The following is a 13,923-nucleotide window of genomic DNA, read 5'->3' as shown; positions in this document are numbered from 1 at the left end:
CTATGATTGGTCAGAGTCTCCTGTCATGGGCTGTAAATGGATCCTAGGGGAGTTGTTTCCTCACAGATCACTTGATTTGTGAATCTTGTCCATAAACCACATTTAATACATGATCCTTCCAACCACAATTTACTATAACTTTCACTTCACTTTTATGACATTTTGAAACCATTTTATTGTTAGAATGTCTGTGGGTTTTATCTCCCTGCTCTACATACAAACATTTTCAGGCTCTGTCTTTTGACGTTTTTGCTCATGTAGTCAAACACGGTACACTGTGATTGATGTTTTTTAACTTGTCTCTGTGTCTTGTAAGAAAAACGTTGTATATTTCACCAGGGTGTAGGACGTAGGGCCTCCCCTCTGTGTCTTCAGTGTGTCAGCATGTCTCTGTCAGTTCTTGCTGATGCATTATACAGTACATGCTTGTATTTCTCGCAGTACTGTTTAAGCATACAAGCAGCTCCAGCACCTGATGGTGACCTTATGTAAACCAGTCGACCCGCTGATCCCACCAGCTGGCTGCACTGTCACACATCGGGGGGTCCCACTTGTGTTCTTACTCAGAAGTCATGCTTTATTCATGGGATAAACCAACCTTCTCCTTTTCTCTTTTCACAAGCACAACCAGTGAGCTTTGGCTCATCAGAGGCTTTCAAACTTAGATTTTAAGTATTTATATTCACCCCCCCCCCCCCCCCGTCTTTCCTCCACAGTTAGTCATTCATTCACACTGATATAGACGTGTAAATACCGTCCCCCTCTTCTTTTGCTCTACCACAGTCGCCCGTACTCTTTATTAATCCACTATGCCAGTTTGCGTGTTTTTCAATTTACTTTACAATTCTTCACACAGTTTTTATTCATACCAACACAGAGATGAGCAGACCTTCACAGGGCGAGAGTGACAGCAGCCCTGTTGTGAATAAGCTTACTCGCAGCATGGCTTTGGTCATCGCTGCATTTTTTTGTGCTTCTGCATCCAGTTGTTCCCAGGGGAAAGATATTTACAGAGTGAGGGATGCTCAAGATTGGCAAACAAGCTGAATAGCTACATATTTATTATTTATATACTTTATACCTTATACTACAGCGAAGCAGTCGCTCTGCATCCAGAAGTCTTGGAGAGTCAGTGCAACGCATTTTCTCATGTATTGTGCAACGATTATTGCAATAATGTGACAAACTTTTTGAGCTCATTCCTTCATATTTGCAAAACCAGGCTGCTGTTTTTTAAATGGGAAGGATTCTGGAGGGTTTTTTTTTTCCTCAATGTTTGAGGAGCAAGTCTCTGGTGGTGTCAATGAACCCTTGCCGCACCATTTTCATTCACCTGCATCTCACGCTTCCTGAAAGATGGGAGAATTAAAAGATAAAGTCAAACCCTCATTCAGAACGAAAGCGCCTTAAGGCTGAGAGCAGCTTCCTCTGGGTGTGTGCACAAGTGTGTCTCCGCATCTGTGTGTGTCTGTGGGAGTGCGTGTGTGTGCATTTAGTGGAGTGATTGGCCCCTGTTGAGGCAGGTTTTTCTGATCCCTATGATAAGGTGCAAGTCCTCCAAGCCTCATTTTTAGATCACTGTAGCAGCAAAGACATTAGACACCCCCTCACACGCGAATGCACATATCTACGCACATGAGGATGAATCCTGTGTTTCGTTGTATTAGGACAGATCATTTGAGCGTGTGAGGATCTGCCACAAGCTAACTCTTCATCAGAGTTGAGGTCAGGCGGGATTTGCATCTATATAGAGAGGTTCACTGTGGATAGAAATGGAGAGCAATCTGAGAAAGTGCATATAACAGGGAGAAAGTGTTGATACAAAAGTATTCCTCGCTCCTTAGCCCCCAGTGGAAATCTCCTTTCCAGTGGTAACAGGACTTGCCTTGGCTGCATGCAGATTTGTGAACAAGCTCCTCAAAAGTTGGACTGTCTCGTGGTACTGTCCTTGGGAGAGAACTGAGCTGTAGCTGCCAACCCCCCCCCCTCCTCTTCACTTCCTATCAAATCCAGGCAGCACGAGCGCTTCAGCGTGGCTGCTGTGGGAGCGATCTCTCAGCGGTACTGTGAACTCAAAGAGCAGCCAGAAGTAATCGAATGGATGAATGGGATTAAGTCTGTTTAGTTGTGCTTCAGATGCAGCCTATTGTTTTCTTTGAAAAGAGGGAAATAAACAAGGTCAGGGGTCCTCCTTTGTAGGTCGCATGAGTTGCATTCCCCCCTGAAGAACACATGAATTACCTTCCCGTTTAAGTGCACAGTAAGTGAGCTGTGCTCACGGTACTAAGCTAATGGGATTCTTAGCTAACCATAATGGTCTCACTAATAGTCCCAAATGACTTGCCTGAATGCTCATTATGTTAATGGTTCATGTGTAACAGTTTTTTTCTCTATTTAGAAATATTTAATAGGAGTCATTTAATCCATTGTACACAATTCCTACTAAAACACTCTCTTTGACTCTTTAATGAATTATCCTGACATTCGTGACCCTGGTAATCGCTCACTTTCCCTCAAGAAATGCTGAAGACACAGCACGCGTGGCATTCTGACTCAAATAAGACTGTTTCTGTGGCTCCTGATTGGTAGTGTGCATGCATGCGCTGGCGGCTCCGTGTGGGTCCGAAGGGTCCGAGGTTGCCTGCCAAGCAGACACATCAGCCATCTGTGCCAGGCAGTGCTGAGAGCAGGTCTCTCTAGACTCAGTCTTTGAGCCTCCGAGGTTCAGGTTGGGTCGCTCTTTCAGTGTTACACAGAACAACTGGGCGAGAGTTGAAATAGTCCAAAGCAGTGAAGCATAAGACCGGAGGGGCAGCTGCCAGAAGAATGAAACTCTGCAAGTGTGGGAATACAGAATTATGCTCAACTCAGGTCCACATAAAACCCGTTGTTTTAGAGTTCACTCACATCTAGGATCTTTTACATGTACAAATGTATTATTTTAAATGTAGACAAGCAACTGCAAAATCTTTGAGGCTAAAATTATCTCTAAACCAGTATGAGGAGTGCCTACATTCAAATTGCCACATCTTCTTCAAATATTTTCAGATTTCCATGTGTTAGACATTGTTGGAAAGCTTAGAAACCACACTTCCAGAATTCGTAAATAGCTCAAAATGCCCCTTGGGAGACTTGTTCCTGGTGTTTCTATGGCTGGGCACAAAATGACATTGACCACACTTCCATCTGCATTTTTTTGATACAGGAGCCAAAGAATCAGGTCAAACTGGTCTTTGTCCGCTCTGAAATTAGCATCGTGCCTCTTACCATCCAGACAAAGCTCTTGAATAATGTTAGTGAAATTCCCTGTATTTAAAATGTTTAAAGGACAGGAAGCACCCTGACACATTATGAGATTCAAGGGTTTGCAATTAATTTGTCATCATATCTTGTTGATAGCGATCAATAAATACACTGATCTGGGGAAAGAAAAGAAAAGCTACTGTAGTGTCAATAGTCCTCACAATGTTGTAACAAACACGACATAAAATGATAATTTAATTCCTATCACATGGAAGGATTCACTGACGGGTCCTTCTGTCACCAATTTCAAAGCCCAGTAGCTGTCATCTGATGATGAATGAGCATCTGGGAGCAACCACCATAGAGTTAGGGGCTTCTGATTAAGACAGTGGACGCCCAGACGAAGGCTCTGATATCTTCTCACTGCATACGATTCACAGTCCAACAAGCACCGTGAGAATGGAGTTGAGAGATAAACTCTATATGACCGTTGTTGGCTTGTCTTCATCAACAACTGGGTAGGAATACACATATATAAAATTAAAAAGCTGATAGCTGTTGGGTTCTCAAGCTCTCAACACAGACTATATAGCTTTGGACAACCAAAGCCTCTTCAAACATGATTGGCCAAACTAGAAATAAAATTCACAAGCCTACCGCTCTCAAAATCTTGTTTCTCACCTACAGTTTGTGCACACTTGATCAGATCAGATCACTTGTGGATAGCGTGAAATACAAGTAATCACACCTGGCAGACTTGCATGTCTGTTTGCAAAAACAAATAATGATTCTGACTGTACACATTTGTCTAGTGTCAACTTATTTGTCAGAGAGAGCCAAAAAAAAAAGGGGGACAAGCAGTGACAGTGACTGAATAGTGTAAAAATACAGTGACTTTACTGTAGTTCGTTAGAGGACATCAGCTAAGGAGGCAGTCTCTAATCCATCTCAAAGACAGATTGCATTCATGCGTCCACAAACCATCTCCAAAGGTGGTTTCTGAGGTTGGATCTGAGGACATGTTCAGGACAGGTTTGGAGCATTCAGACCTGTAGCACAAACTGAACGCGATGGCATCACTCAGGATGGATGTTAACGCTTGGTCTGAATGGGGGCCATCCAGTGATTCTAGCCAGCAGTTTATATTTTCATTGTTTAGGGGGCATATCATTGGCTTCCAGAAGGGTTGGGTCTCATTTTTGCTAACCCTAGCTTTTCTAAGCTTACAGACCATACCTTCAAATTAGGTGTATATATATATACACAGTATGAATATGTATGTCATGTAGATGCTTTTGTGCTTGAGTGACTGCTCCTGATCTTGGCAAGATGAGAGAGTGTCCATGACCTTCCGCTTTGTGTGTGTAACGTCCTTGACCACAGGAGTCTTTTCATTACCCCCGTAGCTTATTTCGCAGCCATGAAATTGCTTGCACGTACGCACTTTGCAAGAGTGGGCTCACTCTTCCTGGCTCATCAACCCTATGTCACGAGGATCAAAAGTAACGCGGAAGAAGCTCATCAGCTTATGAGGCGTCACTCCATTTATAACGGAAAATGGTTGCCACAAATCTTCACCGAGGCACTGGCTCCACACACACACACGCCGCCTCGATATTTGAGGCACACATTTATTACGGGGGCCAAGAGACATGTTTGTAAGTCAGAGTGTTGTGTCTGGCTGATGAATGTCAATGTGTGGCGGGAGACAGCTAGCGGAGAGAGAGCTTCCAGCAGACCCAATCTCTCTTTGATAACGTCGCGCCACGCCTGTTAATCAAGACGTCGCTGTCAAATGCGGATGAGTGTTTCTTATAGTCGGTTAAGTTTTCCCATCCAACCTCCTCCATGCTGCCTTGAGGAAGATGAGAAAAGCTGCATTAACCCAGTTTGCCATGTTTTGTAGCTGGCATGCCTGTGGGGGATGAGGCTAGACTGGAGATGGGTTCAGTTTTCAAAAAAAAGTTGCTGTATTGTGTTGTTAAGATGCTGGAATGACTCTATTTCTATTGTTCCTAGCACGCATGCTGCTGTCAGCTTCTCCTCTTTGTACCACGCTAAAAAAAGATCTGATAAATGATGATAAATCTTGGTCCTGCAGCACAGCCATTTGTCACGGCTGCATTAAGAACATCAACGGTTAATAATAATACCAGGGTCCCATAGACGGTTTGGTTCAAATGGAAATAAGATCAAGTTTGCGGAGGCTAATTAAATTGCTTAAAAATCCTCATTTCCCACTGGCACCTCTCTCTTGACTTTAATTAATGTAATTATAAATCGTGATTTAGCTGAGTAGGCTCAATTCAATGAGTGCCTATTGTAAATGTTTGACCGTACAAATGGATTGCCAAATTACTGATATACACTCACAATCACATGTGACGAAACAAAGCACAGAGCAAACATCCCGTCCTAAACCTCCTCCCCTCTTTCTGGGTTTACTGTTATCTAACAGAATAATTATAATTCTTAGCAGAAGGTTTCCTCTTCTTTAGGAGAGTGAAACAAGCTGAGTGAGAGATAATTGCTGTATTCAATGATCTGCGTAATTTGTTGCTGGCAAATTCTAAGCGGAGTGATTTTAATGTTACATGAGTAATGACAGGCCTGTGGGGCAGTTACCAACGGAAACAAAGGCGGGGGGGTTAAGAGACGTGAAAATAGCGCAAACGGTGGCAGACTTTTAATCCTTATAAGTAGACAACCATGAGCGCTGATGAGTGAGATTTTTTTAACCAGATGAACAGCAGTGATATTAGAGTTTTCTCCTCACAGAGCAACCATTGATATTTTGCTATTTATTTTTTACATTTGCTTTCCTTTGGGGATGTATCTGCTGTACATCAGTACTGACTTTATCAGTAAATAAGTCTGAGCGTGGTTGTATTATATTTGGAGAGTGTCTCACAATCTTTAAAGGTGCATTATGTAATAAATCTAAAGCAACTGGCCATAAAACCCTCCTAATATGTCACAGAGACTCAGGAATAATGTTCATATAACAAACTGAACTCACCAACAACAACAGTACAGCCAAAATATTTGCATTAAAAAAATATCTTGCAGACTTCAAATCATGTTTATGTTTTGAAATCATGTTTTGGCATGTGGCGCCACCTACCGCCGTCTACCAATCATTGCAGAGTAGAGTCTTAGCTGCACAGCAACCACAGGTTGCCAGTTACGTCTCTGAGCTACAATGGCGGAGAAAACCTAAAAGACCTCTGTATTTTGGATTTGAGTGTAGTAACTGTTTTTGGCCACATTCTTACATATGGCACCTTTAAATCCCATCATTTTAAATTCTCTCCATTCTGTCCATTGTTTACTCTCTAAGGAAACTACTACGGGACCCCGAAGCCTCCAGCGGAGCCCAACCTGGTGCAGCCTGACCTAGTGGATCAGGTGTTGTTCGATGAAGACTACGGTGGCGAGATTCCCAGGAAGCGCACCACCTCAGTGAGTAAGATGGACAGGAAGGACAGCGCGGTCCCCGAGGAAGAAGACGACGATGAGAGGCCACCGCTAGTCAATGGATTGCCCGGTCAGTAAAAAAAAAAGTCATACCTCAGAACGCCATGTTAAATAACACAGTATCTGCCATATCTCTCTTTGTATCCTTTGATTGTGGATTTGCGACATTATGTCAGTGTCATTATCCGTTTCTGTTGTGAGCCATGGAAACTCTTTCCTGCACCTTTTACTGGGTGTGTTTGAGGATACCACAGAACTCTGTAAATCATCCTCCATAAAAAAAAAAAACGGCCCTAAAATATTATCATTCTACATCTTTCTGTTCAGATCTGAAGCTCGTGTATGATCCACTTATCGTTTATTTGTCAGTATAGGTTTTGCTGTTTGCTAGGCAGAGATAAAATGTTCTTGTGATGCCAGACAAAAGAGAGTGCTGCTGTTGTTATATATACGTTTATTACATTAGACCGTGTCTTCCCAAAGTGAACACCCTACCGCATTCGAATGTGATGATCGTGTGCAGGGTTTTGTATATTTATTAGTGTTTCCCTTTCTGCCACCGATTTACACAGACAAACACACCAACAGGGGATTTTAGGATGTCCAATTAATCTAACTCCAATTTCTTTGGACCGTGGAAGAAATCCACAGAGAGAACCAACATTTTTCATTAATAATGAAAATAAAGTAGTTTTAGCCCCTTCTGTTCAACATATGAAAGTAAAGTAAAGTAAATGGTGTGTTCTTGGTCTCCTGTTGTCTCCAAGGTGACAGTTTTCCCACACATATATTCAAATGCGACAGCTCCAGTGTTCATAGATTTTTCCAGTTGCCTTTTAACACACTCATCACCTTGAGAAAGTCTGATCCGGAGAGCAGGAGCCTATGAATGCGATCAATCAGGACAGCTCAGCTCTCTGAGGAGCAAGTGTGTCCTTAACATTCACGCGAAGAGCAACCGTGCAACAGAAATAGGTTTGACACTTTTCACCATATCTGGCTTTTTATTGTACGAGAAGTCGGCCAAAAATGTAGGCAATTTTTTTTTCGGTCATTATTGCGGAACATTGTTTTGACAGTCACGGCTCAAACACTGCTTGCCCAGCTGTATAAAGGATCCACGGAAAAAATCCAAGGTCTGTTTACACAACTGCTCTCTCATATTGAAATCAAACACAAAATGATACCCTGACATCCATGAGCTCTTTTCATGGATGGGAAACCAGGTACAAAATAACTACTCTGCTACAGCTCACCGCTGAAGCACAGGAGTCTCACTCTCGCCGTAGATGGACAGAGTTACGCTCGAGTGAAAAAGGAGGTTAATTGAAAATGTGAGCTGTAAGTCTCTAAACTCTTGACTGCAGCTTCCCTCGTCTTTGCTCGGCCTGTCTTTATCACACACCTCTCCCTGTCTCCATCACCTAACCGTCCCTCTCTAACCCGTGGAGTTAGAGAGGGGGCCCTCATCCTGCTGTGAACCTTACTGAAGACCTCATCTCTCCTCAAGGCTCTGCCCCCAGGCTCCGTGTCCCAGTGTTTCCACGGTTACAGCACAGCGTTCTCAAGTTCATTCCCCTCTGTGTGTTTATGTCTTTAAATATGAAGCGACATTTAAGATCAGAGGAAGAAAGAAAGAAAAAAAAAGGGGCAAAAACAGCATTAATGTTAACGTTAATGTTGCCACAGGGCTCTGTGGTTAATTCAATCAGTCTTAAAATTCAGGTGGAGTGATGTTTAGGAAACACATCCCCCATAAATGCCTTTTTTCTGTTGTGCATGACATCCCTTGGCATCATCCACTGTTGTGGTGAGGTTAGCATCACATGAAAAGAGAAGGATAATAAGCATTCGCGTTTTATCCCTTTATAAACATCTTCTGAGGGAAGGCATGAAGTGCTAAGTGAATTAAGAGGGTCTTTGTTGTGTGTTTCATGCTTTGCTGTAGAGCGCTTTCTCATTAGAGGGGAGTGTCTACGGACGCAGTAGGAAATATTGTCTGTGAAAAGCATCCGTACAATTGTATTACACAGAAGCTGCCTCGGCGTTCCACTGGCTCTAAATATGAATCCCTTGCCTTTATGTTGGTATGCAGCCCACGGGAAACAAACACACATATGTAGGTCCAAGCGTTAACACTGCAAATGCAAAGCAGCCCTTTGGCGATGACACGCACATCATCGCTCATATGTAAATCCGATGAGTGACATCAGCCTTACCACCCCCCGTTTCCTGCAGCAGGCAGGGAAAGAGAGCAGCGGAGGTGTTCCCGCAGGCTAACCTTTCCACCTGCCCTCCTCTGTCATTTCACTCTAAAATCTATCCTTCCCTTCCTTCTACCCAGAGCACAAAGAGAGGGCAGACTGGAGGAAAGCAGTGCCCAGCTACACTCAGTCCAGTAGCTCCATGGACTTCCGGACATGGAGCTCTCTTCCTCGCGATGACAGCCTGGAGCCGCTGCCCCTCAACTGGGAAATGGCTTACACCGAGACCGGCATGGTCTACTTCATAGAGTAAGTGAAACCCATGGGTCGTAGGTCAAATCAGTTTACACACATAGTTATTCAGTATACACTACTGTTCAAAAGTTTGGGGTCACTTGGAAATGTCCTTATTTTTGAAGGAAAAGCACTTTTTTAAAATGAATATAACATGAAATGAATCAGAAATACACTCTATACATTGTTGTGGTAAATGACTATTCTAGCTGCAAACGTCTGGTTTTCAATGGAATATGTACATAGGTGTATAGAGGCCCATTTCCAGCAACCATCTCTCCAGTGTTCTAATGGTACATTGTGTTTGTTAATCACGTTAGAAGACTATTGGATGATTAGAAAACCCTTGAAAACCCTTGTGCAATTATGTTAGCACAACTGAAAACAGTTATACCGGTTGTTTGACGAAAGGGCAAAATTATTATTTTGAATAAAAATCATTATTTCTAATCTTGTCAATGTCTTGACCATATTTTCTATTCATTTTGCAACTCTTTTGATGAATAAAAGGGTGACTTTTAATGGAAAACACAAAAAAAACTGTATAGGTGACCCCAAACTTTTGAACAGTAGTGTAACATTATCAAATAAAAATGCCACATATGCCCATGAAATGACGCCCTTCACATCTTTTCTCCATCTAAACATCTGTCTACTAAAATGACAACAAACTGTTGATGTGTCACAACTCTCTAAATTCATTCATTCTCCAGCGTTTTTACTGAGCAAAGAATTATTTAAAACATTTGTCAGTAAAGAAGACTTGCAGCACTGAATACATTTGACATACATTTCAGTACAAACGTTTCACTAAATCTAAATGTACAAAACACATTTAGCTCTCGTTGTGCTGTCACAACATGTTACTGTGGAACTTATAAATAATGTCCAATGATATGAGATTATGGCGTTTCTGATGAGATTATACTGTACATCCCGTTCATGTAAGAAACAACACTCTATTAGAGATGTCATTTGTTATTTTGTCTGAATTGTCAACAAAACCATTAACATCTCAGTCCCTCGTAAACTGGTGTGCTGCTATAAATAAGGGCAACACATGAGATGAATCTGCCATTGTGACACAACACTTTGAAAACTACAGCGAAAGAAGGAGAAGAAGAAGCCACAGACAATATAACTTTAGCTTGATTACAACAGGTGTAGTGCAGTGTTTTTTCTGGATTAGTGATGAAATTCAGGGCAACTGAGGACTTGTGTTGTTCGTGTTGTTAAGTGTGTCATCTTACAACTGCAGTGTGGGGGGGGATGAAGGATATCTGATGAAAGGCAGCATTGTGTTTACTGCTATCTTTGTAATTTATAATGAAGCACAGATAAATGTTTCTCTCCGCATCAAATCAGTATCTAATCAGCCTAGAGATGGGGTTAGGTTAGACGCTGCCTATGTAATGATGGGTTTGTGATCTGCAAATCAGTGAGGGTGGGAAAAAAAAAAAAAATAGCAGCTCAACTACAACACATTTGCATGCGAGGGAAGGAAAGAGTAACCTGGGTGAAGCCTTATCCGCATGAACCGTTAAAAAAGTTCCCTCACTGTATTTACATAAATACATAAACAAATCAAAGCGAACGCTTGAATCAAAGTGATTGTACAGTATTTTAATATATAAATAAGATTACATGAAGCCCAGTCAGCTGCAAGGAGTTTTTGTTGTTGTAAAAACATAAAACACCATAGTGAGTGATTGCAGTTATACTTAAAATCAACTTTATAATCATTTTAATACTTATATTTGGGACTCTGGATGCCCTATCAGTAGGCAAAGTGTGAAAAAAGATGACTCACTTGTGTTTTTGTGGTCCTCCTCAGTCTAAGTACAGGAGATAAAACACGCGATGTTGACTCCCGCACGCATTGGGACGTCACAATGCGCTAAATTCCTGGAATTGTTGTCTTGCGGAGCTCCGCTTTGTCCGTAAAAAAAAAGAGAGTGCATGCGAGGGCAATAGTATCCGGAAGATCAGAAGTCGGCAAAGTATTCTATTCTTGTGTGCACAGTGCAGCACAGAGTTCTACACTAACTGGTCCGGGCACATCCTGTTGCGTACATTGTACCGCAGAAGAAGAAGAATGTCCGTTTGTGGAGGCATTTCACTTGAGACAGTGTCTTCTGACTCTGGGTCCTAATCCAGGTCAAAGGCGTAAAAGGGAATGCGGCGGGAAGTCGTGACAAAGCCCTTTTTAAACACTGTTAAAACAATGTTTTGATAATGAGTAGCAGTGCATCCACCGTTCCAGGGGGGGAGCTGTGCTTCTGAGAGCTGGTGTGCTGATTACGTCACTTCCAGGTTACCTGGCCAATCACAACACAGTCTGTCTTCTGGGGGTGAGATTTCAGTCTGAAACAGCGCGACTGAGGAGAGCTTCAGTGAGGAGAGATTTCTATCGGCTCGTTTACAGCAACTAGGAGGTTTTTGACCATCAAAACAAGTTAATGTATGTAAGTAGACCTCCATAACTCACAATAGGATCACTCTATGAGAGCTTTAAGGTATTTTGACCAAAGCATGTCACAGACATGTTCTTTAGGACACCAGGGAAATAGGTTAACTTGTAGAAATAGGGTATAATATGTCTTCTTTAACAGGTCCGTGTGGATCAGAATTCGCAGATATCCTGTCAGATTATGGACAGAGAGTTTTGCCGATGTGGGCCGCTGCGTATAGTTTTTTGGACAAAGACGGACCCATGCATCTCTCACAGTAGACTGAGTATGAATACAGTATAGTTACACAGCAGACATAACTGACAAGAGTGTAAAGGTTCAGGATCATATCAATTATTTTTAATTACACTGTTTGTCTTTACCCAACAACACTCTTTCTCAATCTCTAAAATCTCAGGATTTCAGGGAAGAAAACAAAATAAAACATTAAAGCTCCTTCTAGGAAACCAATCAATACTTTGCTTTTAGAAAAACCAGGTAAACAAACCTCTCAAAGGCTGAGTGGGGTCCAGACGGACCTTACTTAGTGTGTGTGCGAGTGCACACAAGCCTGTGTGTGTTCCATTCACATGTAGCTGTGGAACACTTGTCTCTGAAGATATCAGAAGGCCATTGTGAGTTTTTTCCTCCTGATTACACACCCCAGTTGTTTAGTACATTTTGAGAATAAACAAATGTGCTGTATTTCAAAATATGTTTTTCCTACCCCCCTCTGAAAAGGCCAACCTAAGCATAAAAAACATTAATGTGACAGCTGAATATACACTCATGGATCAGATGGTTGTAACCCTTGTGCATGAGAGCATGTTACACTAGAGAGCTCCGTTCTTTGGTTGGTTACTCGTGGCTCAGCAGCATTTTGGCAGTCGTCCTTATTGGTAAATGCTTTCCTGGCTGCTCTTTATGCTCCACAGTCACAACACCAAGACGACTACGTGGCTGGATCCTCGCTTGGCAAAGAAGGCGAAGCCCCCTGAGAAGTGCGAGGACGGAGGTATGTTTCCGACTGCACTCCTCGGCTGGTCCGCTCAAGCATACAGTCATTCCATTAACTGCTGGGCACATATATACACAAGGGCATTCCTCTATTACACGATACATCACTTCACATAGTTCCACGCAGTTAATCAAATTAAGAGCAAGGGTTAAAAAAAAAAAAAAGACCATGTATCTTCTCTTCGGAAGCGACATGTTACCTAAGAGGAAAAGCCAATGTCACAGGCAAACGGCCTTGTTTTCCTAAAATCTAGCACATTGGTCTGCTTCCAGACATGCTTTTGTATCCCCAGGATGCTAATGTGAGCTTAAGTGCAGGCAGAGACAGTGAGCGGCCACAGCTGAGAGAGTAGGACCCTTCCAGCTTGGTTTTAATGGATTTTTTTTTTTTACAGGCGAACAGAAAGCCAGTTGGTTAGGTGCCTCTGAAAAGCAACTCTAAAGCTCTTCTTTGCATGAGGAGCTCTTTTCTCTCCCTCTGTCTCTCCCTCTCCTGCTGTGTGATATGTTCATCAGGCCGTGACATACATCCGCCAGCTTGTTGTGGAAATGTTCACAGAATCACCATGGCCTATTTCCATGGCTACTTTCTTATACTAAATAACCCAATCGGAGGTGGGGGGGGAGGGGGAGGGGGGTGCACTGGTAACTACTAAATACTGTCCTCACTCACTCCTCTTTCTGCCCATCTGTTATTTTCATCTGCTCTGACGCAGTCCAACCCTTCTTTTTGCAGAACTGCCGTACGGCTGGGAGGAAATTGACGACCCGCAGTACGGCACATACTACGTCGAGTAAGTTGTTATTGATTTATGGATTGATGTCGTGAATCCAAGCGACTCTGCTCGCTATCGCTGTGAACCTGTTTCCTCATAGATGTACACTTACAATGTCGTAGCACACAAGACACATTTGGCCAGAGGGACCGCAGCACCACAAGTGCATAATTCACTGCTCACTGTACATTAGCAGCGCACTGGTGTAAATCAATACTGTCTAAAAATAAACAAACGGGGGGAAGCATAATGCGTTATGTAACATCCAGAGAGGAAGAAATAACATGAATAAAAATAAAGAGTCAAAGACTGTGATCAGGATTGTTCCGTTGTTTACCAGTGGGTGGCAAAATTAAACTCTGTTGGAGTGACATGTATGGGAGCGCGTCGCTGATTGGTCTCTTGCTGCGTTTGTGTAAATGTAACTACCGTTCAAAAGTTTGGGGTCACCTATACATTTTG

At 42.5% G+C, this 13,923-nt stretch overlaps 1 protein-coding gene across 1 annotated transcript in view; it reads left to right on the top strand.

Annotated features, from left to right (window-relative positions):
- The window catches only part of magi3b (membrane associated guanylate kinase, WW and PDZ domain containing 3b), a gene marked incomplete at both ends in the record, with an annotated part of 151,408 nt that overhangs the window by 118,642 nt on the left and 18,843 nt on the right, over positions 1 to 13,923 (top strand). The window contains 4 exons of the mRNA XM_083892262.1: positions 6,584 to 6,790; positions 9,065 to 9,233; positions 12,604 to 12,683; positions 13,422 to 13,479. Coding sequence (XP_083748388.1) covers positions 6,584 to 6,790; positions 9,065 to 9,233; positions 12,604 to 12,683; positions 13,422 to 13,479 — 514 coding nt within the window. The remainder of the gene's footprint in view (positions 1 to 6,583; positions 6,791 to 9,064; positions 9,234 to 12,603; positions 12,684 to 13,421; positions 13,480 to 13,923) is intronic.

The sequence above is a fragment of the Microchirus variegatus genome (assembly GCF_963457635.1).
Source record: "Microchirus variegatus genome assembly, chromosome: 7".
NCBI lineage: Eukaryota > Metazoa > Chordata > Actinopteri > Pleuronectiformes > Soleidae > Microchirus > Microchirus variegatus.
This window is presented reverse-complemented; position numbering and strand designations above follow the sequence as displayed.